Raw genomic sequence first — 23,396 nt, forward strand, 5'->3', positions numbered from 1 at the left:
TCCTCCATTATTCCTTGAATTGTAGTAAAGCGGTTGCTCAGGAACACGGGCAACCTTATATGCTGATCAGATTGTGAATATTTAAAAATATGCATTTTTTATACCAATATATGTTTATTGACAAGCAGTGATGGGGAGTGCCTAAAAGTGTGTGCCCACATAAATAGTTTCAAGTTGATTAGAGATTTATAAAGGAAGTTGGCATAGCACATGGCGTATGTACAGTTTTATAATTCATTTTTTTTCTGTGTGTACACTGTTTCAGCCTTTCAAGCATAAGCACATTTTTAGTATGGAATATAAGAAAGTTTTAGGACTGTAAATGACAAAGAGACTGGTTCTTACGGTGTAAGACCCAGAGAAAATCACTTAACCTGCTTTTGCTACAATTTATAAAAATACATCTAAATAGTTATAATACATTACTGCCATGGCAAAGTGTCTTGGGATGGTGTTCACTATAGAAAAAAGTCAAGAAAAACTGTTTGTATTACTTAAAAACACCAGCCTCAGGTAGAGTTTGAAAGAATCCTCATAATCAATTCTATTTAGATTGCCAGAATAAAAATGGAGGAGCATTATGAAGGCAACACTATAACTTACCTACTCTATCACTAAAGTTTCAATCCCTACAGAAAATGAGGTTTCTTATACACAGCAGCAGGTTTCCCAGTAATGAAATGCTTTTGCACAAGACTTATATTTTTTTTCTGTGGGTATTCTAAGTACAGCTTAAAGCTATTCTGTTATTTTGTTCAATTCCAGTTAAAAAACACCTTTCCTAGCTCTCTTTGTCTTAAAAAAACATTTATTACACATTCATAAATGTGCAAGAGGGAATAAATTATACTTTTGTTTGACTTTTATCTTGGTGTTTAGACTGGTATTCTGTTTAACAAAAATGAAAATTCCATACACTCAAATAAAAAAAAAGAAATTAAAGAATGACTGTAAGGCAAACTCTGTGGGCCATTAAAGTTCCAATTCAACAATCCCTATACTCAATCATAACCTGAAGGCCCCCTTTCTCCTTCACTTTGCTCTCTTTGTCTGTGCTTCCTCCAGTTTTCCCACACACAACGCTGCTGGACCTCACCCTCAGCTCTCGGGAGGCTACTTTGGAAGCCAGCTCGATGACACAGCCAACGGCCATGCGTGCAGTGTTGGACGAATGGAGCTCATTCCAAATGGTGTCACTGTCCACCTGAGCAAACAGTCGGCAGAAGAAGGAGAGAGGGGAAAAAAAAAGAAACAAATCTGTGAGGGAGGGCTGGCAGGGTGACAGCCAATGTACAATAACATTAGTCTTCCGTCTTGGCCCAGCTGAGAGAGCCTTCTGGACGTAACTTTGCTTATACTTTTTTTTATACAGAACCTCTCCAATGGAAACACATTCCAGTCATGCCTCACTGCTGTTCCCTGTTTAGATTTCTCATTACAAACAACATTACACGCATGGGCCGGATCTGGCCTCCTTACAGGCATGTTAGACGCTAGGCCACAGTAGTAGATTTGATATGGGCTTGGGACTGAATTGTGTGCCAAAAAAAAAGAAATGTTGCATGTATATCAGAGTCTGATAGGAAAGCAAAGTCAGCATATCAAAGCAGGGATTTAAATATCAACATTATCAAGTCTAAACAGTTCATCAAGCAAATTTTCACATTCCATTTTTCTATTACTCATAGAAGATCATGTGACTTACCCTTATTTATTTTTTATTGCAATTACAATTCTTTCTTTTAGAAATCAGTTTATTAAATTAGATTAGCCTATTTTTGCCGCAGTAGTACAGGAAATGGATTAAAGTGTTGAAAGGCAGACAGAGAGCACAGATTGCATTGTGATAAAAATGTGGAAGTAGCATTCTATATGACAAAATATATCCAACTTGGTTGTTGAAACTTTTGCAGGAGATATTTTCATTTGACAATTATCAGATTAGAAGGACTTAAAGTTGTTAAAGACAGAACATAAGATTTATTAAGCAATACTAGATCATTCATTTTCTATTTATTGATAAGTGTATGTATAGGGTGGTCCAGATATAATTATGCAATTTTCATTATGCTATAACTTATTAAGTTTATTACATAGAGAATTCACAGAGAATTCTTTTTGTTGCCGATAGATGGAAGCACCTGCCCTGCATTCCAAAATGGCGGGGAGACGGTTGTCAGTCGAACAGCGGGTGCGATGTGTTCGCCTTTTCATAATTGCATAATTAAATCTGGACCACCCTGTATACAGAAACAAACACATAATGGCAATGTATAGTGTGAAGTGATGCAGACATGCACCCAACCAAGATACCACATTGCAGAAAACCTCTAGAAGGAGACAAAGTAAGATAGAGGGCATTTTGGATGCAAATATACAATTTTGCCCTATGATGCTACAAACATGTGATCTAGTAGGTGCCAGAGGGGCCTGATTCTGTATCACCAGAAATAGAGATTTACATTGAGAACTAGAAAAAGGAAAAAATAATCATTAGGCTGGCAGTGGCAGCAGACAGATCATAGTTGGGACAGGTGGAACAAGGTGGTCTACCATATAGACAAAGTTGGTCACCTATGGTGGGCAAGTTTTTGGAGGGCAGCATTTTTTAAAATGTAATGGATGTAACAAGTGGCATGGGGAGTGGATGGCTTCTGATGATCTTTGTTTTACATCCCTTGATATTCCCTGCTGCAACTTTCTTCTCTTTGACCCTTCTGATATCTGTGCACAACTCACAAGAAACCCCATGGAGGAACCCTAACTCCCTGAGACCTCTTTGATTTCACATTCATGCCTGACTAATCCTAAACTCCAAATTTCTAGTTTGGGCAAAATGTTGTCACATTTGCTTTGGGGAAGCAATAATGCTAGAGCTGGCACTGGATGACATTCTGCTGCCAAGGAGAAATGCTGCTTTGAAGACATAGACTCCTAAGGACTTGTGAGAACTCAAAGTACACTGGTGCCACTAGAGGGACTTCTGTCTTAGAGTGCAACAGTAATAAATCTGTTCACTCTGAGCCCAGATATTGCAAGCAAGTTCAAAGCTGTTCTGTCAGCAAAAAGAAAGCGGAGAGAGCCATAGTAGGACAGGAAATCAATCATAGTCAAAACTGAGAAAAACAGAAACAACTTTCATCAAAATGAAGGAAAAAGAGCTCATAGTCATAAACAAAATGAGCAGAAAACCAAATAAACTAACTATGGAGATTAGTGCATGATAACTTTAGATATCCACTAACTTAAGACAGTGAATGAGTCCATTAGGCTGGTTTACAAAATGTCAAATTGATGGCGCAATCCAGTGCAACTTCTGGGGACATGCAAATAGGTCAAGAAAATGAATATGTCCAGGGAAAAAACTGACACTGCAGTAAAAATAAAAATATGTAAGTTCTATATTTAAAATAAAGCTTCCAATACTAAAAAAATAGTATTGCCCATAGATTCTTTGGCCCAATAGACATGGATTTTACCTGCAGAAAATGTTTAGGAAAATGTATTATTTCTAGGAAAAATGATTAGAAATATCTAGATAATTACAAAAGCGGCTTCATACAAGAAGCCAGTATATGCTGAAAGTATGGATGTAAGGTTATAAGTAGGATCAAGATAAAAAAATGTGGTCAGAATTTTGTGTGAGAAAGAAAGAAAGAAAGAAAGAAAGAAAGAAAGAAAGAAAGAAATGGTGAGATGATAAGAAGGCTTTGGTGGTTTAGAAGTGATGAGTAAGTGAGCATGATGCCCAACGAGGTAGTCAGAAGTTTCAACCATTATTGGCATCATACTGGCTGTAGATAGAAACTATGCTTCTTTACATAAATATTGTTGTAGTAGATTAATATGGTAAGATAATTGGTAAAATATACTAAATGTAATACTTTAAAAAGCATATCTTAAAGTGGTATATTGTAAACAGTATAGGAATAATTAATTCATTTAAAGAGGTGTATACCATTTGTGAATTAATCTATATACTGTATGTAAAATTATCTACCATTAGTTCCATTTATATATTCTTTAACATTTTTAAATTGTCCATTTTTATGCATTTCATCCCTCCATTTTGAGTGAACCAATTGGGTATCATGTGTTTTCTTAATACTTAGATGTTTCCTGTTTGATTATTTGTACTTGCATACAAGAATATGAGTGGGAAATGAATGAGTTTATATTATATAAGCAGAGTGTTCATATAAGCAGAGAGTTCATACAGCATATTTTCCAGCAAAACATGGAATACAGGCTAGTAGAGTATATCATTTCTCTTCAGATTCAAGCATAATTCTGTATCTAAAGACCAGTGAAAAATATGAATAATGATTTTAGAATATTAAAACTCAACTCCAACTGATGAGTAGGGGGAAAATTATTGTTTTACTTTTTTTTTTTAATTTGACTACATAGAACTGAATTTAGAACATCCTTTTATTAAGTCATAGGTACTACTGGCATAAACGTCTCTGCTTTTTAATTGCCTTCTTAGCATTGCTGACTTCACTGATATAATCCTTTCTGACTTTTTCGCTAAACTGTTTGAAGCTTGGCAGCTGATTATACTTCATAAACGGAGGAATCACCTATAAATGTTCACAGACTGCTGGTGGCCAGCCTTTGAGTATTAGGAGTAATCCCAAAGCAAACAGCAGAAGTAAGATTGTGCCAGTAATGCAGTTTGTCCCATTACATTAGTTAGTTAAGAAGTCTTTTTTATTCACGTCACCATTTTTCCATTTGGATTAACACAGGATCAAAGCACTAGCAAAAATGCAGGTGGAATGCAAGATGGATGCAGGAAACCCGCTAAAATGATACATGTCTATAGTAAATAATATTGTGGGATGAAGGCTAAAAAAGTGTATTTTTAGTCTGCTTTGAAGACTGTTACCCCCAGGAGTTTGGCACTTACTCTAGATGTGAACACATGCTTCATCTGTCTGATAGAAATCTATTAAAGAGGATATCTTATACAGCTGCTTCCAATGAAAATGGATCTATCTATCAGTCTATCTATATCTATCTATCAGTAAGTGGGTTCAGGTCTATATGTGTGTTTGCTACCTGTTAGATAACTTGTTGCTGTCATGCAATACATAAAATGGGACAATGTATTAATTATTTCCCTTTATTATGAGCAGTAGAGTGTTGTACTGTGTTAGCCATAGATTGATACAGGAGAAAGTAGGGTGAAATGACACCTTTTATTGGCTAACTAAATAGATTACAAATGCAAGCTTTCGGGGCAGCTAAGACCCCTTTATCAGGCAAGGTTATATGTTGCAGGTGGACTATTGCTGTAAAGCACTTGAAACATAAGATACATATTCTTACGGTCAACATACAAATTGCATCAGGTAATAAGCCAGCATTGATTGCAATCTGTGGCATACAGTTGACAAAAATGTTCTTGTGCCAATGACATTAATCAAACAGCCATACAAAATACAACTGACTTTGTAAATAAAAAAGATTGCTATAGGTTTTAAACCTAGAATTTTTAAGGTAGCCTACCAAAAGAAATGTATGTACTCCATACAGGAGAAAAATATTACCGAGTGACTTTTATTGTTAAGGGTGTGCCAGGCTAACTCAGTCTTTCAAATGTATTCTCAAAATTCATTTATCTGCATTTTAGTACCATGATTACTAATAATTGGCCCAACATATGATTGTCAATAAGTTTAAATGAAGTACATTCTTAAAATTTTATTTACATTTAGAATGTAAATTCCACTGAGGCAAGGCTCCATAGCTCTTGACTTGTATTAAAACCATACTTGCTATTCATTCACTGCATCGAAAGGCACAAAGGTAATTAAAAGCAAAGTTGCAGTTACTAAAACCAGTGCTTCAATATTCGATTAATGTGAAATACATTTTTTTACCTTGACTCACATTTCTGCACGGGGTAATCCAGGTTAAATAGACTTCCTCCTACAATCCAAATGAGTTATTTGGGATAATTATGTGTGAGTGTGCCCTATGAGTTTTATTCAAGGCTCCTGTCTTTTACCTGATATGACTAGAAAAGGCCCCACACTTATCCAGTCTGACAGTCAAATGAATTTATTTTTATCTTCCCTACATGTTCTATTTGCATATTTATAAGGGAAGAAATATGACTGGGTCATGATTAGTTTTTAAAAGTTTCACATAGTTAGTCATTGATGAATAGGATTTGGCTACTTTTCCAGTGATGTCTGTGTGCATATGCTATTTTTTTGTGTTGGTATCTATGTGTCAGGATATGAGTCTATGGACATGTTGACTCAGAAACAGATCGCTAAATGCAAATGAAATGTATTAGCATTGTAAAATTCTAGAAACCAGTTCATTCTGAGCAAAATAACTCCTGTATTTTTTGCTCTAGAAAAGTAATTACAGCATGTACATTATATATACTGCACATACTGGAAGGAAAAGCCATTTGTTGAACATACCACGTTTCTAGATTGTTTTATGTATTTTTTGACATTTATTTTTGTGTTGTTTTATTTGGTGATGAGCAAGTGAACTCTGCTGAATTATCTTCATCTCAAGTTTGGCAAAATAGTGGAAGTGTTCAGCAACTTCAGCGAAGTCAGTGAAATGCATTAAAGTTAAAGGTGAAAGAGAAACGGAACAAATTTTGAGTGGATTATAATAGTCTTTTAAGTGTCCCTGATGGCTAGAGAAGCATCTGCCAACTATGCTGGGCCGATTATTGTGGCCAAAAATGTGATCTGAGCTGTGAGGCAGCAGTGCTAACCACTGTGCCTAAAAACCTCCCTGAGATAAACTAACAGAATTAAATATCAGAACAGCAACATTTCTTGCACACAGTGACAGACAAGAAACATGAATTCACTAAAGTTTTTCCATCACAGATTTAATAGCAGGTACTCATCTTTCTCAAACCAATACGTACAGGTGCGTTTATTCCCCTGGCACTTTTTCACATTCACTAAAGCATGTGGATTCTTCACCCGTTTGAGTCCCAAAAAGGACTCGGCTCTGTTGGACCCTTGAGCAAGGCCCTTAACCTGCAATTGCTGAGTGCTTTGAGTAGTGAGAAAAGAGCTATATATATATGCAAAGAATTATTATTACCATCAAGACGTAAAAACACAGATATATTTTCAGTTTCTTTCTGGGTGCATTTTTTCTATTAAAAGGTATTTGAAGGATTCCTTCTAATTTTTCGCAGCTTTGGCTGCTACCAGTCTGTGATGTTACACTGGTCTTACAAAGCAACATAGGGTAATGAGAAAAAAAAGTTTGTCTAAGATGGCCACATGGCGAATTTCCAGGAAAATATTCAGGAAAAATACGGCCGGCGAATACATCACTAAGAAAACCGCATTGTTGAATATTACTAGTCAACAGTAGTTTTATTTCTAGTAATTTTGAGATAGCCATGGTCTCATACATGACCATATGTGCAAAGTATACAATGTCATGAAAATCAGCACTGTGTTGTCTATTTTTTGCTAATTTGAACGCTGTTGGTTATAGAAGTACTCACTTCTGATCTTGTAGGTTCTGGTAAAGGAAGTAAAGCCTTTGCAAGTCCAACTACAAGACCTCAACTCCATAATATTCTTTTTTAGGTTAGTTTTAGGTATCTGTTAGGGATCTTTGCATCAGGAACTGTGTTTGGGGTTACTTGTCCCTGTTAAAACTTTAGCAATGCAGTGCTTCCACAATATTTATATTTTTCAATATCAGCAACTATAATCCTGTTAGAATAAGCAGGGTTAGAAAATATGTGGAAGGATAACTTAAAAAAGATGTTGGTAATAATGCCTCACCACACACTCCTCCCCACTATCTACCAGATGGCATATGTGTTTAACATCCCCAGAAGGTTTTTCACAGCCCTGATCTAAATTTTGATCCATCATGTTGCATTAGATGTTGGATTAATTGTCTATGTTCCTCGAGTATTGTTGCAAAGTTATAATGAACAAACTTGCGCGTAAAGGGTTAACCAGTTAGCCTTATATAGTCATCTCTTTTTATTGCCAAATATAAACCTAATGTATAAGAAAATGTAATGATGACTGAAAAGTTCTGTGATAATCACACTTTGTAAATAACAGTGATATTGACATCACTTGGCAAGAATTTTCATGGTGTGTTTCATGCAGCTATACTCCCAGAATTAAAAAATGTGAAACTGTCTTCAGAGGGACATGCATTATGCTATGTGGAGAGGCAACTCTCCTGAAAGAGATATTTTCCCTGGGATTTATTGCAGACTTTCGTGCATGTCACTTATATTAGTTCTTTCTTCTCTTAAGTTTGAGCAACCCTTGAGTTTATTGTGGAATCCCAAGTAACTTGCCAGAATAGTTAACCTCTTGTGTCACATTGCTACGATCAAACAAAACTTGTTTTCTTTTCTAAACTGTGATATACTGGGTCCACAGTTTAGGAAGTGCGGCCCTTACAGTAAATAATAGCTTTTTGGTCTTTACCTTCCCATGACTAGAGGCCAATTTATAGAAGCAAAAAAAAAATCTCCAATTTAAATGATAAAAGCAAATTTCTCTGCTGTCTGCTTGGCATTTCCCCTGAGATCAGAGAATGAAGCCCAAATTTATATAAAATCATATCCTGTTTGCAGAAATCATATTCCCTCAGCTACCCTGCTAATCCAGACCCAGAAACCCCTGCACAGCGAGGAAGCCCATTCCTCATCTAAACAAATGTCATCAGGCCCCTTTATACTTTTATGACCCTGTCAAAAAATAATATTGACTGCCAATAGTGATGTGATTCAAGCTCTCTCCTCTGAGTTACAAAGAAAGAAGCGCGCAATCTGTTATCAATTTTACTAAGCGTGTCCAGGGAATTGCTAGTTCTTTTTGTTCCAAGATATAAATGACAACAAACGCCGCCAGAGCTTTTGAAGCTGTGGAGTTGATGACGACATTGTCATAAAAGCCTGCTCTTCCTTGCTTTTGTGGTTTCCTTGCCTATCAAGGATGACATTAAAATATGGTAGGCTGAAAAATTATTTCAAGATTTTCTTACTTGTTGCAAGGGTCAAATGAACAGGAACACTCTGGCTATATATAGCACTGGGATGTAAATGGCATGGAAACATGAAGACATTAGAATGTAAACATGTATAATAACTGTTAAGAAATATACAATTATCTAAGACCCCTCTGAACATTTATTCTTATTAGATGACCCTATTAAATAAATAGTTATTAAATTTATTTTCAGACTTACCCCTAGTCCTCCACACGGAAGCACTGTGAAATGTTTCTGCGGTGAAATTCCTGAAAGTGAAAGATATTTTAAAAAATCACTCCTTTCAAAAATACGTTAACTCAGAAAAATGCATCAAAATTATTAAAAAGTAAAAAATTAGAGGATGTGGGATATATTTCCAGCAAGGAGTTTAGCCTAAAACTTACAAGAGCTGAACAGTATACTAGTTGCATTTATTGGTTTGGTTCTTGTCTTAGGCTCACCATGTGAACTTGCAGATGACACTAGTCAATCATTTCTTGTAAAACAATTCCATATGATTCTGCTTTGAAAATGTTCCATATTAAAAAAAATCAAGTGTTCAGTTTCACAAAAGTATTATAACAGTGCTGCATTTTCAATATTGAGTATTATTGAGCATTAGTCTAAGTCTAATCCTAACCACTTTTTAATCTGCAGCATGTTTAACAATAAATACTATTTTGGTTAAAGAAGCTGCATGATTGATTTTTGTAAAATACATGTGCACTGAATGACTATCCCTTCAGCATTTGTACAAGAGTAATGTCATATTATTGATTTCCTATAGTCTGTGCACTTTAAATATTCAGGGGTGCATTGTCCCATTCCTTCTCATGTGTTATTAATCACTGACAACTGACATCCTGAATATTCCAGTAGGCTCGGTAAGAATCAACCGGTACATTCATACAGAACAAATGAACTCCAATATCCTCTTCAAAGGACTGATCACAAATTAATTAAGTGAGTAACTGTATGTGTCCTAATCTGGGTTTTTAAACATCTGGAACACACTTTTTTCATTTTGAGTTTGTGCAATTAGTTTTTCCAGTGGCTGAAATATTTTATCATTATAATGATAGTGATGTCATTTCCATGCCATCTTGCGACAATGCCCATTACAGGTCATGTTTGCATGGATTGATGTCATTGCTCCAATCCTATTTGAGATAGTGTTGCAAACTATCTGGCATCCAAGCCATGGAGTAAACCACAAATTATTTGTTTTGTCTAACAATTTATTGTAGTTAGGGCCAAAGATTTCTAGTTATGACTGGAACCTTTTTTAGTATTGTGGGGCCAGACATAATTCTTGAAGTCTCTCATGAATAGCTGCAAAATCTGCTGCTGAAAAGGCTATTCCCACATGGTTTCTTCTTAATAACCTACTCCAGTCCATGCACTTTAAACATTCAGGGGTGCAGTGTCCCATTTCTCCTTATGTATTAGACATACATAAAATAACAGTGGAAATACAGGGATAAATAGAAAAAGAAGCTAAACAGGAGACTTGACAATGAGAGCCCAGTATCAGAAGCTTAATCATTAATTCATATATCTCAGATAAGAGAAGCATTATAATACATTATATATATATATATATATATATATATATATATATATATATATATATCCATTATCCATATATATTGCGGCTGGTGGCCGGCCGGGACGCCCCTTCTATATATGTTCCAGGGGAACAACCATGGGCCCCTCAGTACCTCCCACAGGACGCTTGGTGGCAGCCTCCCTGACTGACGATGGTGCCTCAGTTTCCCACAGGACTCCATGGGAGAGGGAGTTCTCCACAGCCCTGTTGGCATCTGGGGTGGCCACTAGGGGGTGCTGCATGGGTCCCTGAGCTGGCCTGGACAACTCGACAGCCCCGTCCGGAAGTGCAATCAGAAACAGGTGATCAAGCATCTAGAACACTTCCTGGTGGGCTATAAAAAGGGCCAGCAACCACCACTCAGGAGCCAGAATCAGGAGGAGGAGGACGAGGTTGCCAAGGAGGAGTGGTGGTGCCAAACAGGAGAGTTGGGATGATTTGTTGTGTGCTTATTTGGACTGTGTTGTGGCTGGGGGGTTTACGGGGAAGATATGCCCTCCAGCTGAAGAAAAATAAAAGTCCTTTATGTCTTACATGTGCCTCAGTGTGAGTCTGTGTCGGGCGCAATATAGCGCCTTATATCACAATATATACATATAAACATATGTTAAACCACTTCAGCCATTTACAGGTTATGCATGTTTGGCATTTCCAATTAGACAGTAATGTTAACTCTCTTTAGTTATTCCTTTAGAAGTGTAGTGAGCTGTTTTGTGCTGTGCAGCCTTATCCGTGGTTCTGCTGGAGCTGTGTCAGTGTCATTAGGCACATTTACTGTTTCAGGTGTACTGACTGATGATGACATCTCCTGTGGATATTCTTTAACAACTCGCTTAATGGCAGTTCTTTAAACCTTTTTTTAACACTTATCTTTATTGAGGGTATTGTTGGAGTGCAGTTTGAGCCTATCTTAGCAATCATTGGGTGCAAGGCAGGAACAATTCCTAGATGGGTGCCACTCACATCCTTTAGTTTGAATGTATGTTTATATCTTTTTGCAGACTTGGCTGTCATTTTTTTCAACATCACATTAACTGTGGCAGTATCGTTGTAACTGAGAGCGAGAGACACCACGTATAGCCAGTGGCAGTGCATCACTCACTTTTACCACCAATAGGTTGTGTTTAATTTTAACACATGAAAACTCTTTTCTGCACACATGATGCACAGTTGTATGTTTAATAAAGATCTTTTTAGGAGACTTTTCAGCCAAAGACGGTATTTTTCATGACCAGAAGATTGTTGTCTTTTAGACCAAGTTAACAAGTGCACCATTACTCTTTACTGTTAAATCCTTGTACCTACTCTGAGCTCTGCCTTCTTGAGGCATTGGATAGGTTTACAGCTTCCAACTCACTTTTAAGCAGAATTCACTCATGATTGTCTCCAAATGTATGGCCCTCAGAGACCATTATTATTTATTTCTTTGACTTTATTTTTGAATTTTTTATTGTTTTCAGTCAGTTACTTTGTGTCATTCTGGTACTACTGATCTTAGCCTGTTCTCCTTACCATGATTTTTGCCTGCTCCTTTTTGTGCCTTTCAACTCCTGGCTCTTCCTGGCTCAATAGTTTTTCTTTGGACACTTTCTTTCCACATAATGTCTATATTATTAAGTGGGTACAGAAAATGATTATAAGCATTTATAAAAATCAGCACCAACCTCTGTTACATTTAAATATTTTTTTGATTTGCTTGCAACATTGTAATTACATTAAAGGAAAATAACTGTACAAACTCTTTCATTGCCACTGTTTATATTAACCAAAGTATGTCACGCAAAGGACAGTCATTATAAGGGTTTTATGTACTGTATGTCCCACTGTATAATTCTGTATTCAAAGGACTTAATATCTAAAAATTCCTATATAAACTAAAACCACTTGCTTGATCTAGAATTCATTCATTCCTTGGAGAATATCAGTTAAATATTTATAGTTAGAATATATAGTTAAGTTTGTTTGAAAACTGAAGGCAAGATGGATAGATGAATAACTAGCAAGCACAATTTCCCTGCATTTTGTGAAACACCCTGTTACATAATAATATAGTGATGCTGACTTGCCATCCTCTCTAGACTGTTTGCTAGTAGTGTTTCTGACTGCTTAGCAATAGTTAGTCTCATTTCATCCAATTCCCTTGTGTTTTTGCCTGCATGCTTTAGCAAATACTGCATTTATTTAGTGAGTCTTTTCTAGTTTCTTATTCTGGCATTTCATGAGATTTTCTTTTCTTTTTTTAAATTAATTATTATTATTTTTTTGCATTGTCTATATATGATGATGGTCAAACCTGTTAGACTTCAAGATTTTATTTTGCTTTGTAACTTTAATTTTCACTCATTTATGCACCAAATAGTTTATGACCGGACTAGGGTATATTACCATCTTTCCTAAAAGCTGTGATGCTGATCTGACAAAATTGTTTTTTTATTTTTCTCCATTTTTTTTATTTAAGGTTTTAAAATTTGGGAAATTTAAATTAAATGTTGAGTTTTCCTTTCAATTTCATTATGAACAATTTTAATATTTTGTATGTTTCTCGGTGGCAACATTTAGCTTTCCACAGAGCACTGCCATTTTGTGAAGTCCTGTTTGCTGTTGCTATAGTTGTTATCAAAGCAGTCCAACCAGATGATGTCATTGGGTCAACAGTAATAAGGCAGCATCGAGTAGTGCCAAGTAGAGTAGTAGGTCATCCAAGATTCTAGATTCTTAAAAGCAAAGAATTGTTGGTTGTGCTGGTTATGAGTAAGAGTTTAACAAATTTATTCAGGCAAAAGATCTCTGCATGACATTTTCAGCTTCAGTCTTTTGATTGATGTTTGGGTGAACTATTTTCAGTTTTTGTCTCTGACTATAATTTGTGCCTTTCCCATCTCATGGTTCTTAGGAAAAAAAAACTTTTTCCTTCATTTTCAGTCAGTTCTTAGAAGAACAGATGTCTAACACACTCTGCATGTAAATGTAGCCTCTCTATAAATGTAAAAACTCTCTTACCTTTCATTGTTAGGAGTCTGTGTTAAATTTAATTTTTACTTTCTTACCTTTGTAAGTGTGAGATATTTTCACACTTTAAACTTTGATTTTGGGGTTTTGAGAACAAGGAATCTATTTCTTATGTTTGTTTGTGTTCAGAACTAGGAGTCCCAAAGCACATACGTCCCAAAAGCAGCTCCAAAAATGCCTACTAGAGAGGGAAATCCCATCACAAACCCTGCCTTGACAAAAAAAGAGCCTTGTACAATCTTTCTTTGGAGCATAATGGCAATAGCATTGGCCCAGAACACCAAGGCACTCCAATACAACAATAAGTACAAATACGAAATCCAAAGAATGGTCAAAAAACAGAATGAAAAGTCAAAATGCCAGAAAATCACTAAACACATTAGATAGAGAAAAGCACAACATAACAAAGGCAGCTTATATACATTGACAAAATCAAAAACTAAAAATGATGCATATAATCAACATAAAATTATAATCACAAAAGAGTGAACAAAAGTCTGAAAATATGAATCAGAACCCTTTTATTATTATTATTATTATTATATTATATTAATATATGATATTATTATTTTTCAATGGGTTTTGGAAGCCGTTTTTCACCTGAGCGGGAAGCTGCCATTTTTCTGCTCTTGTTGTTATAAAGGGTTACCAGGGGCATGACTTCAGAAATCACAACCCCAGTGTTAATTATGGGAAGGAGTTGAAAGGTCATCCAAGGTGATCATTTTCTATCTGAGTTTGACAGATAGAAGCTTAAAGACTTTGTCACATTTCCATTTGATTCACATTTATTCTGGTAATGACCCTTTGGCTATGTTTTTTGACTATGATTCTCATTCTTAGTTTTGGTTTTCATGAACATACAGCGTGCCCTTCCGGTTTTTGATTCCTGCCTGTCCTGTTTCCTGGTCTTTTTCTCAGCTTATGAATAGCATATCTATGTGCGGCTTTGTTATGAAAACCACGCCAGTAGATTCCAATCTTGTGTAAAAGAAGCTCAGACCTCCTAGTTAGCTCCTTCCTATTCAATGGTGCCCTCATTTTTATTTAGTTATGCAGTAATAAAGTGTGATATCCTCCAGATATCAATACCTGGCATCTGTGGTTCCAAAAGTACTTGTTCTTGCAGCATTGACTGTACAGTATATGTACAATTTAAATCTCCACAGGGAGAAAACTTTAGTAAAATCAAGATTTTAATAGGCCTACATAATAGAGAAGATAACAGAAAAGTTCTTTTCCGATCAGAACAGCTCAATTTATTGCCAAGGGTGCAAAACTGAACTATATTAGCTACACTGAGCTATGTAACAGCTGACTTATGGGAGTGATATACACACATAAAACCTGGGACAACTTAATAAATACTCTGAGATATTCTGAAACCATACATTTGAAATTTGAGAAAAAGCCAGTGTTCACAGAAGAAAGTGATGACAACACAGGGGGATCAAGCCAACTCTGCACTGGCAAATTGTACCGCAGATTTAAACCATATAGAAATAAACAGAAAATCATGAAAGCTCTGCCAAATTCTTGGTCTTGAATAAAGTACATTATCACTGCTAGATTTTTATTTTGCAACATTTGAAACTTTATTTGCATCATAATTTGCACTGCTACTGCTTCAGAAAACAACAAAGAAGTTACAGTAATACATAGTGATACCAAAAGTGTCTCATTATTCACTTTGCTGACTTGTAAATCATAATTAAAAATATACTGCTGCTGTCTCACAGATCCAGGATACTGGAATCAAATTCTGGCTTAGCATTAGCTTAGTTCACTAAGCATCAGCATAGGTTTTTTTCCCCTTTAACATTAAAAAGATGCACTGGTTAGGTTGACTGGAGAGTGTAAATTAGCCTGATGTCAGGGAGTCTGCCGTTCAATTGACTGACATCCCATCCGGCGTTGGCAGCTCTTCTTAACTTTTTCTGCCAGCACACAATGGCAATGTTTCAAAAGCTAAGTGGAGCCCATACTGTGTTGGGAATAGGAGTTAAATGTTACACACGGGTGGAGCCAATCATTGGACACTCATTTGTGGCCCAGCAAAATGTTTTCTCACTTGAGAACCTCAATGAACATTCCTGTGACATCATCCAGACAATAAATGTTGCTGCAATCAAATAAAGGGTTAATTTATTCAACTGCATAGGCTGGAGTTGTAAGGTACAAAAGAAAAATTGGTTGTGGAAAAAAATGAAAACAATCAATTTTAAAATTAAGCAAACTTCCACTTCACATTTTGTAGTGAGGGTCATATAGTAACTTTGAAGTAGCACTGAGCATGTAAGAAAACCACTGTAATCCTAGCATAATTAACTTTGGCAAAAACTAAAAAAAAAAAAGAAAGAAAGAAAAAGATGCACAACTGCAGAATTTTTGTTGATAGTCTACTGACAAGCAGTGATTCATTCTTTGTGCTAGAGCCTGGAAAAATATTTGACCAAATTGAAATCTCCGAAATAAGGATGTCAGAGCATTGTGCTTGTATAAAGTCTGTTTGGTTTGTTTCCTTGTATTCAAAGTTGTATTCATTCTCCAGAAACAGGAGATTATTTCATTTGAAACTGCAATAGTGAGCAAACTAAGCATCCATAAATCATTTTGAACACTCATGTGAAAGACAGCAGTGAATACACACAAAGCAAACTCTTGAGGCAAAGTTACTGTGTGATGTGAGTTATTTCTGTACTTCCAGAAGCTTGGACTTTAAAATTGTTTTTCACATATGTTACAAAGTAATGTAAACTTTAAAAATTGCTTCAAATATATCTTTTGTCATGTTACTAATGCTTAAGAAATATTACATACACTTTCAAAAATTGTAATAGCAAAAGTACAAAAAAATAATAAAAACTGACACATGGACGTTATTATAAAAAATGGTAATTAATAAGAAAGAAAGATAGAAAGAAAGAAAGAAAGAAAGTGGTTCATTGCTTACGAAACTAATGAGATGTTGTAGCCAAGTACAGACCTAGCAGTTTTTTGGTGTCTAACTTCTGCCTGTTCAGAGGATTGGTGCCATATAACAATGAATGATGCTCAGAATGAACCAGCTGGATTTCTTCTAAACTGGCTTTTCGACCCCTGATTCGCTGTGGGAATAAAGAGTGAAAAAAAACTGTAAAAACAATCCCAGGAGAGGCAAAATAAACTTTGCTGGCAATAGAAAATGAATGATACACTTTAAAAAGGCACAGTATTTTTAGAACAGCATGGCAAATTGAAGATTCATTGAACATTATACATTCCCTGTGTGTGCCTGAACAGTGCTGTGAAAAATATTTGTGTCCTGCTTCTATTTCTTTATATTTTTCACAGTGATTGTCAAGAAATCTTTAAGCAAAAACGCTATTTTAGGTAAAAGTCACTCTAAATCAATGCATAGACTGAGACTTGATACTTGTTTCACTTTTACATACCCAAAGACCGTGTGTTTGTTTATCTTTAACACACAAAAAATGCATAAAATATGGAGTAATGTGGACTGGAGCAAATCATTTTTCATCATTTTCTAATTATAGTATATTTTACATATTTCAGAATCAGATCAACATGTATATCAAAAACCCAGTATCTCTGACTGTGGGATATGAAGAGGGCTGCTCCTGGAAAATGCTGAACAGAATGAGTCTCTGGAGGTATATCTTTAGTCATAGAAATGGAATGACAGCATGATACCTGCTTTATAGTTTTTAGCATCCATGGGAACTTACAAAATAAGCACCATAAATACTCCCTCATATATAGTATATACAGGATATATGTCATCATTCTTTACATATAAAGAATATATACTGTATATAAAGTGAAGATATGTAAGGAGTGATAGATAGACAGACAAATAAGCAAATGTTTTCATATATTGAACCTACTTTATTATGCTGAAATAAAATCCACAAAACAGGGAACAATGCAATTAACAATTCCGTGTTATAATCCTTACCAGATCTGTGCAAGTTCATACTGTAGATAACATATGACAACCCCAGACAAAATATATTACTTGTATTAAAAGAAGGCATTCTTAAGGATATGAAGAATTAGACAAATTATGTCCTACCTATCAAGTACCTTTTGCCTTTTTTAATCATTTCTAAAATGGCCTGTTTTTTTTATCTTCCTTCTAACTTTTGTCCAAAATGGAGATGCAAAATATAATCAGAGTGGTAATGGGTGATTCTTCAGAGCGATATTCACTTTTGCATTGAATTACATGATTTTATTCTACTGATTGCTTACCATTGTAGTGATGATGAAATTACTTTTCACTTATAGTAATTCAGCTCTTACTGTTCTTTTTTATTATAAGGAACAAAAATACAAAGGAAATGAATGGGCAGAGTTACATTTCCCATTGGTCATATAAATCACTCTTTGTATAAAAACCTCCAGATAATATTTGTGCTGTGAGCAAGCAATGACTATTCACATTGCTGTGTAATGACAGCTGCAGTCACACCACCCATTACAAATAGAATTCTTGGTAACCTAAAAATGCAATCCATCACAGCAAACTAAGACTGATAGATAGATAGATAGATAGATAGATAGATAGATAGATAGATAGATAGATAGATAGATAGATAGATAGATAGATAGATAGATAGACTTTTTATTTTAAACATAACTTTATTTAATATTATAATACAATTGCAGTTAAATAACCCAAATTTATCAAAATGTGTCTATTTGATCAGTTACATTTTAGTATGTAAATTCAACTTTCAACTACTATGAAAGAGTACAATAAACATTAATAAAGCATCCTAGATAGATAGATAGATAGATAGATAGATAGATAGATAGATAGATAGATAGATAGATAGATAGATAGATAGATAGATAGATAGATAGATAGAGTTAACTCAGCGTACCTCACAGCTGTTAAGCAGTTGAGTTTCTTGCAGCCTTGACCAGATGCTCTGTATCCTCCCGCAGTGCTCAGGATGATCCGTGTAGTTGCCACAAATACATTGATGTTTAAGCATTATTGTATCATACACTATACCTGTGTGTTTAGAGAGGTATATCAAATGTAAAATATTTCTTTAAATAGAATTACTTTTATAATTTTTACTTTAACAAACTGACTTAAGATATTTAAAAAATTAAATTAGTTTTATATTTTTAACCATTTTTATTTCTTCATATTTATAATTTATTCAAAAGAGATTGTTTAAGTGAACTTTCCTCTTCAAGGTACTTCTGTCCTCATGTCTTGATGCTGCAACCTTTCCACTAGAGTGCCAGTGGTTAACAATTTTTAAAATCATGCCAAGGGGCATAATATTAACTAAAGCTGTTACATTAAAATTATAATAAAATAGGAAAAAACAGTTTCCTATAAATAATGTAGATATTATTTTTGATCAATTGCCATTTACCTTTTAAATACATTCATTATATAAATATTTTACAAAATATTTCAGGATAGATGGAAAATGCTTCTTTACTTTTCATAAAAGAAATTTGTAGTTCATAATTAAAAACAAGACGATCCCCTTATAAACTGTACAGACTTTAAAAATGAAATGAACACAGCAGCACCTGTTTATCTTACGCTACCCTAAATTCCTGATATAATTTGAGATTACACAGGGTGAATTACTACCAGCCAATGGGCACTGCTAGTGCCAGAGGAACTTGAAAATGGGAAGAACAATGATGTTGCACAGTAATGTTCAACTATCTGTGGCATTCCGGGCATTTAAATCACTTGATCCTATGTGAATAGGGCTATTACCCTGGCTGTGAAAGTGAAGCCTGTGGGATTCCTACCAGTAGTGAAGGCGTGCGTGACAGGCTGTTCTGGTAACTGGTGTGATGGGATTGATGCAGTAGGAGAAGACTGGGTTCTGGAAGCAGGCTGATGTTTGTCCGGTTTTGTCATGCCAACTGGAGTTGACTGATTTGGGTACAGTCGAAGTGGGTGAAAGTGCTGATGTTCCTGTAGTTGCAGTTGCTGTGGAAACAGCACAGTAGAAGGAAATATGAGAGGGACAGGGCAAAACACTTGGAGAAACATGTCAACAAATTAAGTTCATTAGGTCAGGCCTATAATAAACAGCGTGAAAAAAAAACGGAGGCCCATTCAATAAATCCATTGAACAGATGTTTTCACACTGTCATTCAGAGCCTGATTACTTAACTCCAGCTACTAGGTGACAGTAACAAGCCTGTCAGTTTTTTTTTTCTTTTTTTCCATGCAACACCAAATAACCTTCTAACTTAAAAGGCAAGGTTTTATACAAACATTTTGCTTATTAATATGTTATTAGTAATTATCAACTATTTGAAAAATGCTGACAACATTTTGAAAAATAGAAGAAAAATACAATTAAAATGAAAACATACTCAAAGTAAATTATAACACTTTGTATAAAAATAAAAAAAAATTATATTCTAGTCTATAATAAATCATAAAGTATTTCTTATATAAGGCTCACATGTTTTCTAGAGAGATCATATATTATTTTAATAAGCTTGGTCATTTCATCTGTTTCCACCCATTTTTTTTCATTGCAGGGGCCAAGAGTGTCAAACACCTACACTGACAACACTGCCGTCATGACAAGAGCCAATGCTGGACCAACATCTATACCCACTGATACTCACTCATGCCAGGCCAGTTCAGAATCACCAAAACTGTACACCCATTGGTAGGAGCCACATTGGGATTGAACCCAGGCCCCAAGCAGTGGGTGTCTTGTAAGTCAGGGATAAGCAATTCAAGTCAGAAAATGCAGATCTGTGCTGACTGATGATAAAAGGGCAACTGGATTCTTAAGGTTCTCCTCTGAGCCACAATTTCTGTTAAATTCACGAGATTTAATTAACCATTTAGTTCAGTGAGCCAAGCTGACACTGAAGCTGTTTCAACAAAACTTTCAGCTGCAGCTGAACACCCACAGAAACAATTTTTTTTCTCAAATATTTTATTCATTTTGGCTCACTGAACAGTGTTATTCTAAAGAGCTGAGGAATTTCACAAATAGTGATGTAATCCAAGTTGGCTGCAGAGGAATACTAGTTAAATCTACTGTTTGTAACCAACTAAAGGTCAAAAGAAAAACCTTCCATCAATAGCAAAATCTGTTAGACATAACAATGTCGTGTGCACATTTTCAATCAGGTTGAACTTAAGTAAAAGTATAAATTGTTAAGGCAGACTTCAAAATGAATTAGTGCCTTCTATATAAATGGAACCCCCCAAAAACACGATTTACAGTTGTACTAGAAGAGAAAAAAAAACGTGTACAAATCTCTGTCTTGCTCATCAACAGAATGGGTGACTGAAGTGCAGTGGCATTCCTGTAGCCGCCCTGAAGATCAGAGCTCCCTGAGGCCCCTTGAAGAGCTCTGTTAATAGCATTAAGTCCCGATCTGCAGATGGGACAGATGTAGAGTAGATTAGAGAGTCTATATTGGAAATATGTGCTCGTGCATATCGTATTAGAATAAATATAACACTAATGATATATGGTATTGCATGCTTCAGCATTGTTATCAGTTGGATTAGGCTTAATTCACTGACTTTATCATCTTCCAGCATTCAGGAGTTTATGTTTTTTTAGCATGTTCTTGTATGCTTAATCCTTATTTAACATACTGCTACTGCCATGTGCACACATTGCCTCATTACTTTTAGTCCCCTAAATGTATTTAATAGTGGACTTTGCTATATAAAAAAAAACATAAAAGAGTGTAACTACAACTAGAATACAAAAGAAGTTGGTGTCAAATTTTTGTGACTCAAAATAAATGAAGCATTTTTCCTTGCAGTCAATAGCATTGGTCTATAACCTTAAGAGAATCGAGTCATCCCAAAACTGCTAATAAAGCACAGCACACTTTGTGGACAAACCCAGTGATGAATAAATAAATCTAGTCACCAAAAAAAAAAAACATCAAGTGAAATTTCCTGAATTTATAGTATTTTATGTGCTGAATCCATATATTTCTAGAAAAAAATATTTATAGTGACATACAACTTAATTTTTAAAATATCATATATTAAGAGTGGATTCAGAAAGTATTCAGACCCCTTCTCTATCTGAACACTTTATTTTGTTTTAGATTTAAATTTGAATGGATAAATTTGAAACTTTGCACCCATTAGTGCACACTAAATAATGGATAATGACAAACTGAAAACATGCTTCCAGAAAGGTTTGCAAATGAATTAAAAATCAAAAACTGAAATCTTTCATTTATATAAGTGTTCAGACCCTTTGCTGTGGCACTCCAGACTGTGCTCAGGTGCATCCTGTTTGCTTTAAGTATCCTTGAGATGTGTCTACAACTTGATTGGAGTCCATCTGTGGCCATTTGAATTGATTGGACATTGTTTAGAGAGGCACGCACTCGTGCATAGAAGGTCCCACAGTTCACAGAACATCAGCCAAGCCATGAAGTCCAAGAAACTCTGTACACATCTGCAATCAAATTGTGGCGAGGCATAGACTAGAGAAAGGAGATAAACCATTTTTAAAGCTTTGAGTGTTCCCAGAAGCACAGCGGCCTCAGTAATTGTGAATTGGAAGAAGTCTGGAGCCACCAGGACTTTTCTTAGACAGCTCTTGGCCAAACTGAGTAACTGAGCAAAAAAGGCTTTGGTCAGGGAGATGACCAAGAGCCCAATGGTAATTTTAGTAGAGCTTAAGAAGTCCTCTGCTGAAGTGAGAGAACTTGTCAGAAAGATGTCCACCTCTGCAGCAGTCCATCAATGAGGAGTTTATGGTGCAGTGGCTAGACGAGATCCACTCTTGAGTAAAAGGCATGTGACAGATTAGAGGACTGTGAAAGCAGGAGAAAAAAGACTCTCTGGTCTGATGAGGCAAAAATTGAACTATTTGGGCAGAACTCCAAGCACTATGTCTGGTGAGGACCAAGCACTGCTAATCACCTGTCCAATACCATCCCTATGGTGAATCATTATGGTAGTGGCATCATGTTATGGAGTACTTCTCAACAGCAGGGGCAGGAAGACTGGTCAGAATAAATCAATAAAGCAAAAAACTGAGAAGTCCTTGAGGAAAACCTGCTCCACAGTACATGTAACCTCACACTGTGGTGACAGTTCGCCTTTCAGCACAACCATAACCCGAAGCATACAGCCAAGACAATGGTGGAGTGGCTTTAGGACAAGTCTCTGAGTGTCCTTGAGTGGCCCAGCCAAAGCCTAGGCTTGTACCCCATAGAACATATATGGATAGACCTGAAGACAGCAGTTTACAAACTGTTCCCATCTAATTTAGCAGAGCTCCAGAGGATCAGCCAGGAAGAGTAGGGAAAAAAAGAGAAACTGCCCATACCCAGGTGAGCCAAATTTCTAGAGACTTGACAAAGGAACTTCTAGAAGTACAGAACGAAGGGTGTGAATACTTATGTAAATGGAAGGTTTCAGGTTTTGGTTTATAATAAATTTGCAAACTTGCCTGAAAACACGGTTTCACTTTGTCATTATGGGTTATTGAGTGTAGAATAATGGGCAAAATGGTAAATTCATCCAATTAAAATTAAATCTGCAACACAACAAATGTGCTGAAAGTGAAGTGGTCTGAATACTTTCTGAATCCAATGCACATGTTATTAAAATGATGATAAACTTATAATCTAAAACGTAGCCATTTTGATTTTCTGCCCTACTTCATGAATCCACCAGTAGTCAGCCAACAAATAGGGACATTACTTGCCTTAGAAACACTTTTCCATGTTGGAAATGTCCTGCTAAATTAGCTTTCTATGTTCATCA

The 23,396-nt window shown here is 35.7% G+C and overlaps 1 protein-coding gene across 4 annotated transcripts in view; it reads right to left on the minus strand.

The window, feature by feature from the left end:
• Positions 1-23,396, minus strand: part of LOC120516152 (histone deacetylase 9) — a 710,327-nt gene that overhangs the window by 116,205 nt on the left and 570,726 nt on the right. For 3 of the 4 annotated variants that reach the window (XM_039737623.1, XM_039737622.1, XM_039737624.1), the window contains 5 exons: positions 19,421-19,604; positions 18,517-18,650; positions 16,614-16,734; positions 9,226-9,275; positions 1,097-1,204 (listed from right to left, as the gene is read on the minus strand). In XM_039737623.1, coding sequence (XP_039593557.1) covers positions 1,097-1,204; positions 9,226-9,275; positions 16,614-16,734; positions 18,517-18,650; positions 19,421-19,604 — 597 coding nt within the window. Of the gene's footprint in view, positions 1-1,096; positions 1,205-9,225; positions 9,276-12,140; positions 12,224-16,613; positions 16,735-18,516; positions 18,651-19,420; positions 19,605-23,396 lie in introns of those variants that run through there. The other variant, XM_039737625.1, reaches the window with a different exon arrangement.

The sequence above is a fragment of the Polypterus senegalus genome, chromosome 15 (assembly GCF_016835505.1).
Source record: "Polypterus senegalus isolate Bchr_013 chromosome 15, ASM1683550v1, whole genome shotgun sequence".
In the NCBI taxonomy this organism is placed as follows: Eukaryota; Metazoa; Chordata; class Cladistia; order Polypteriformes; family Polypteridae; genus Polypterus; species Polypterus senegalus.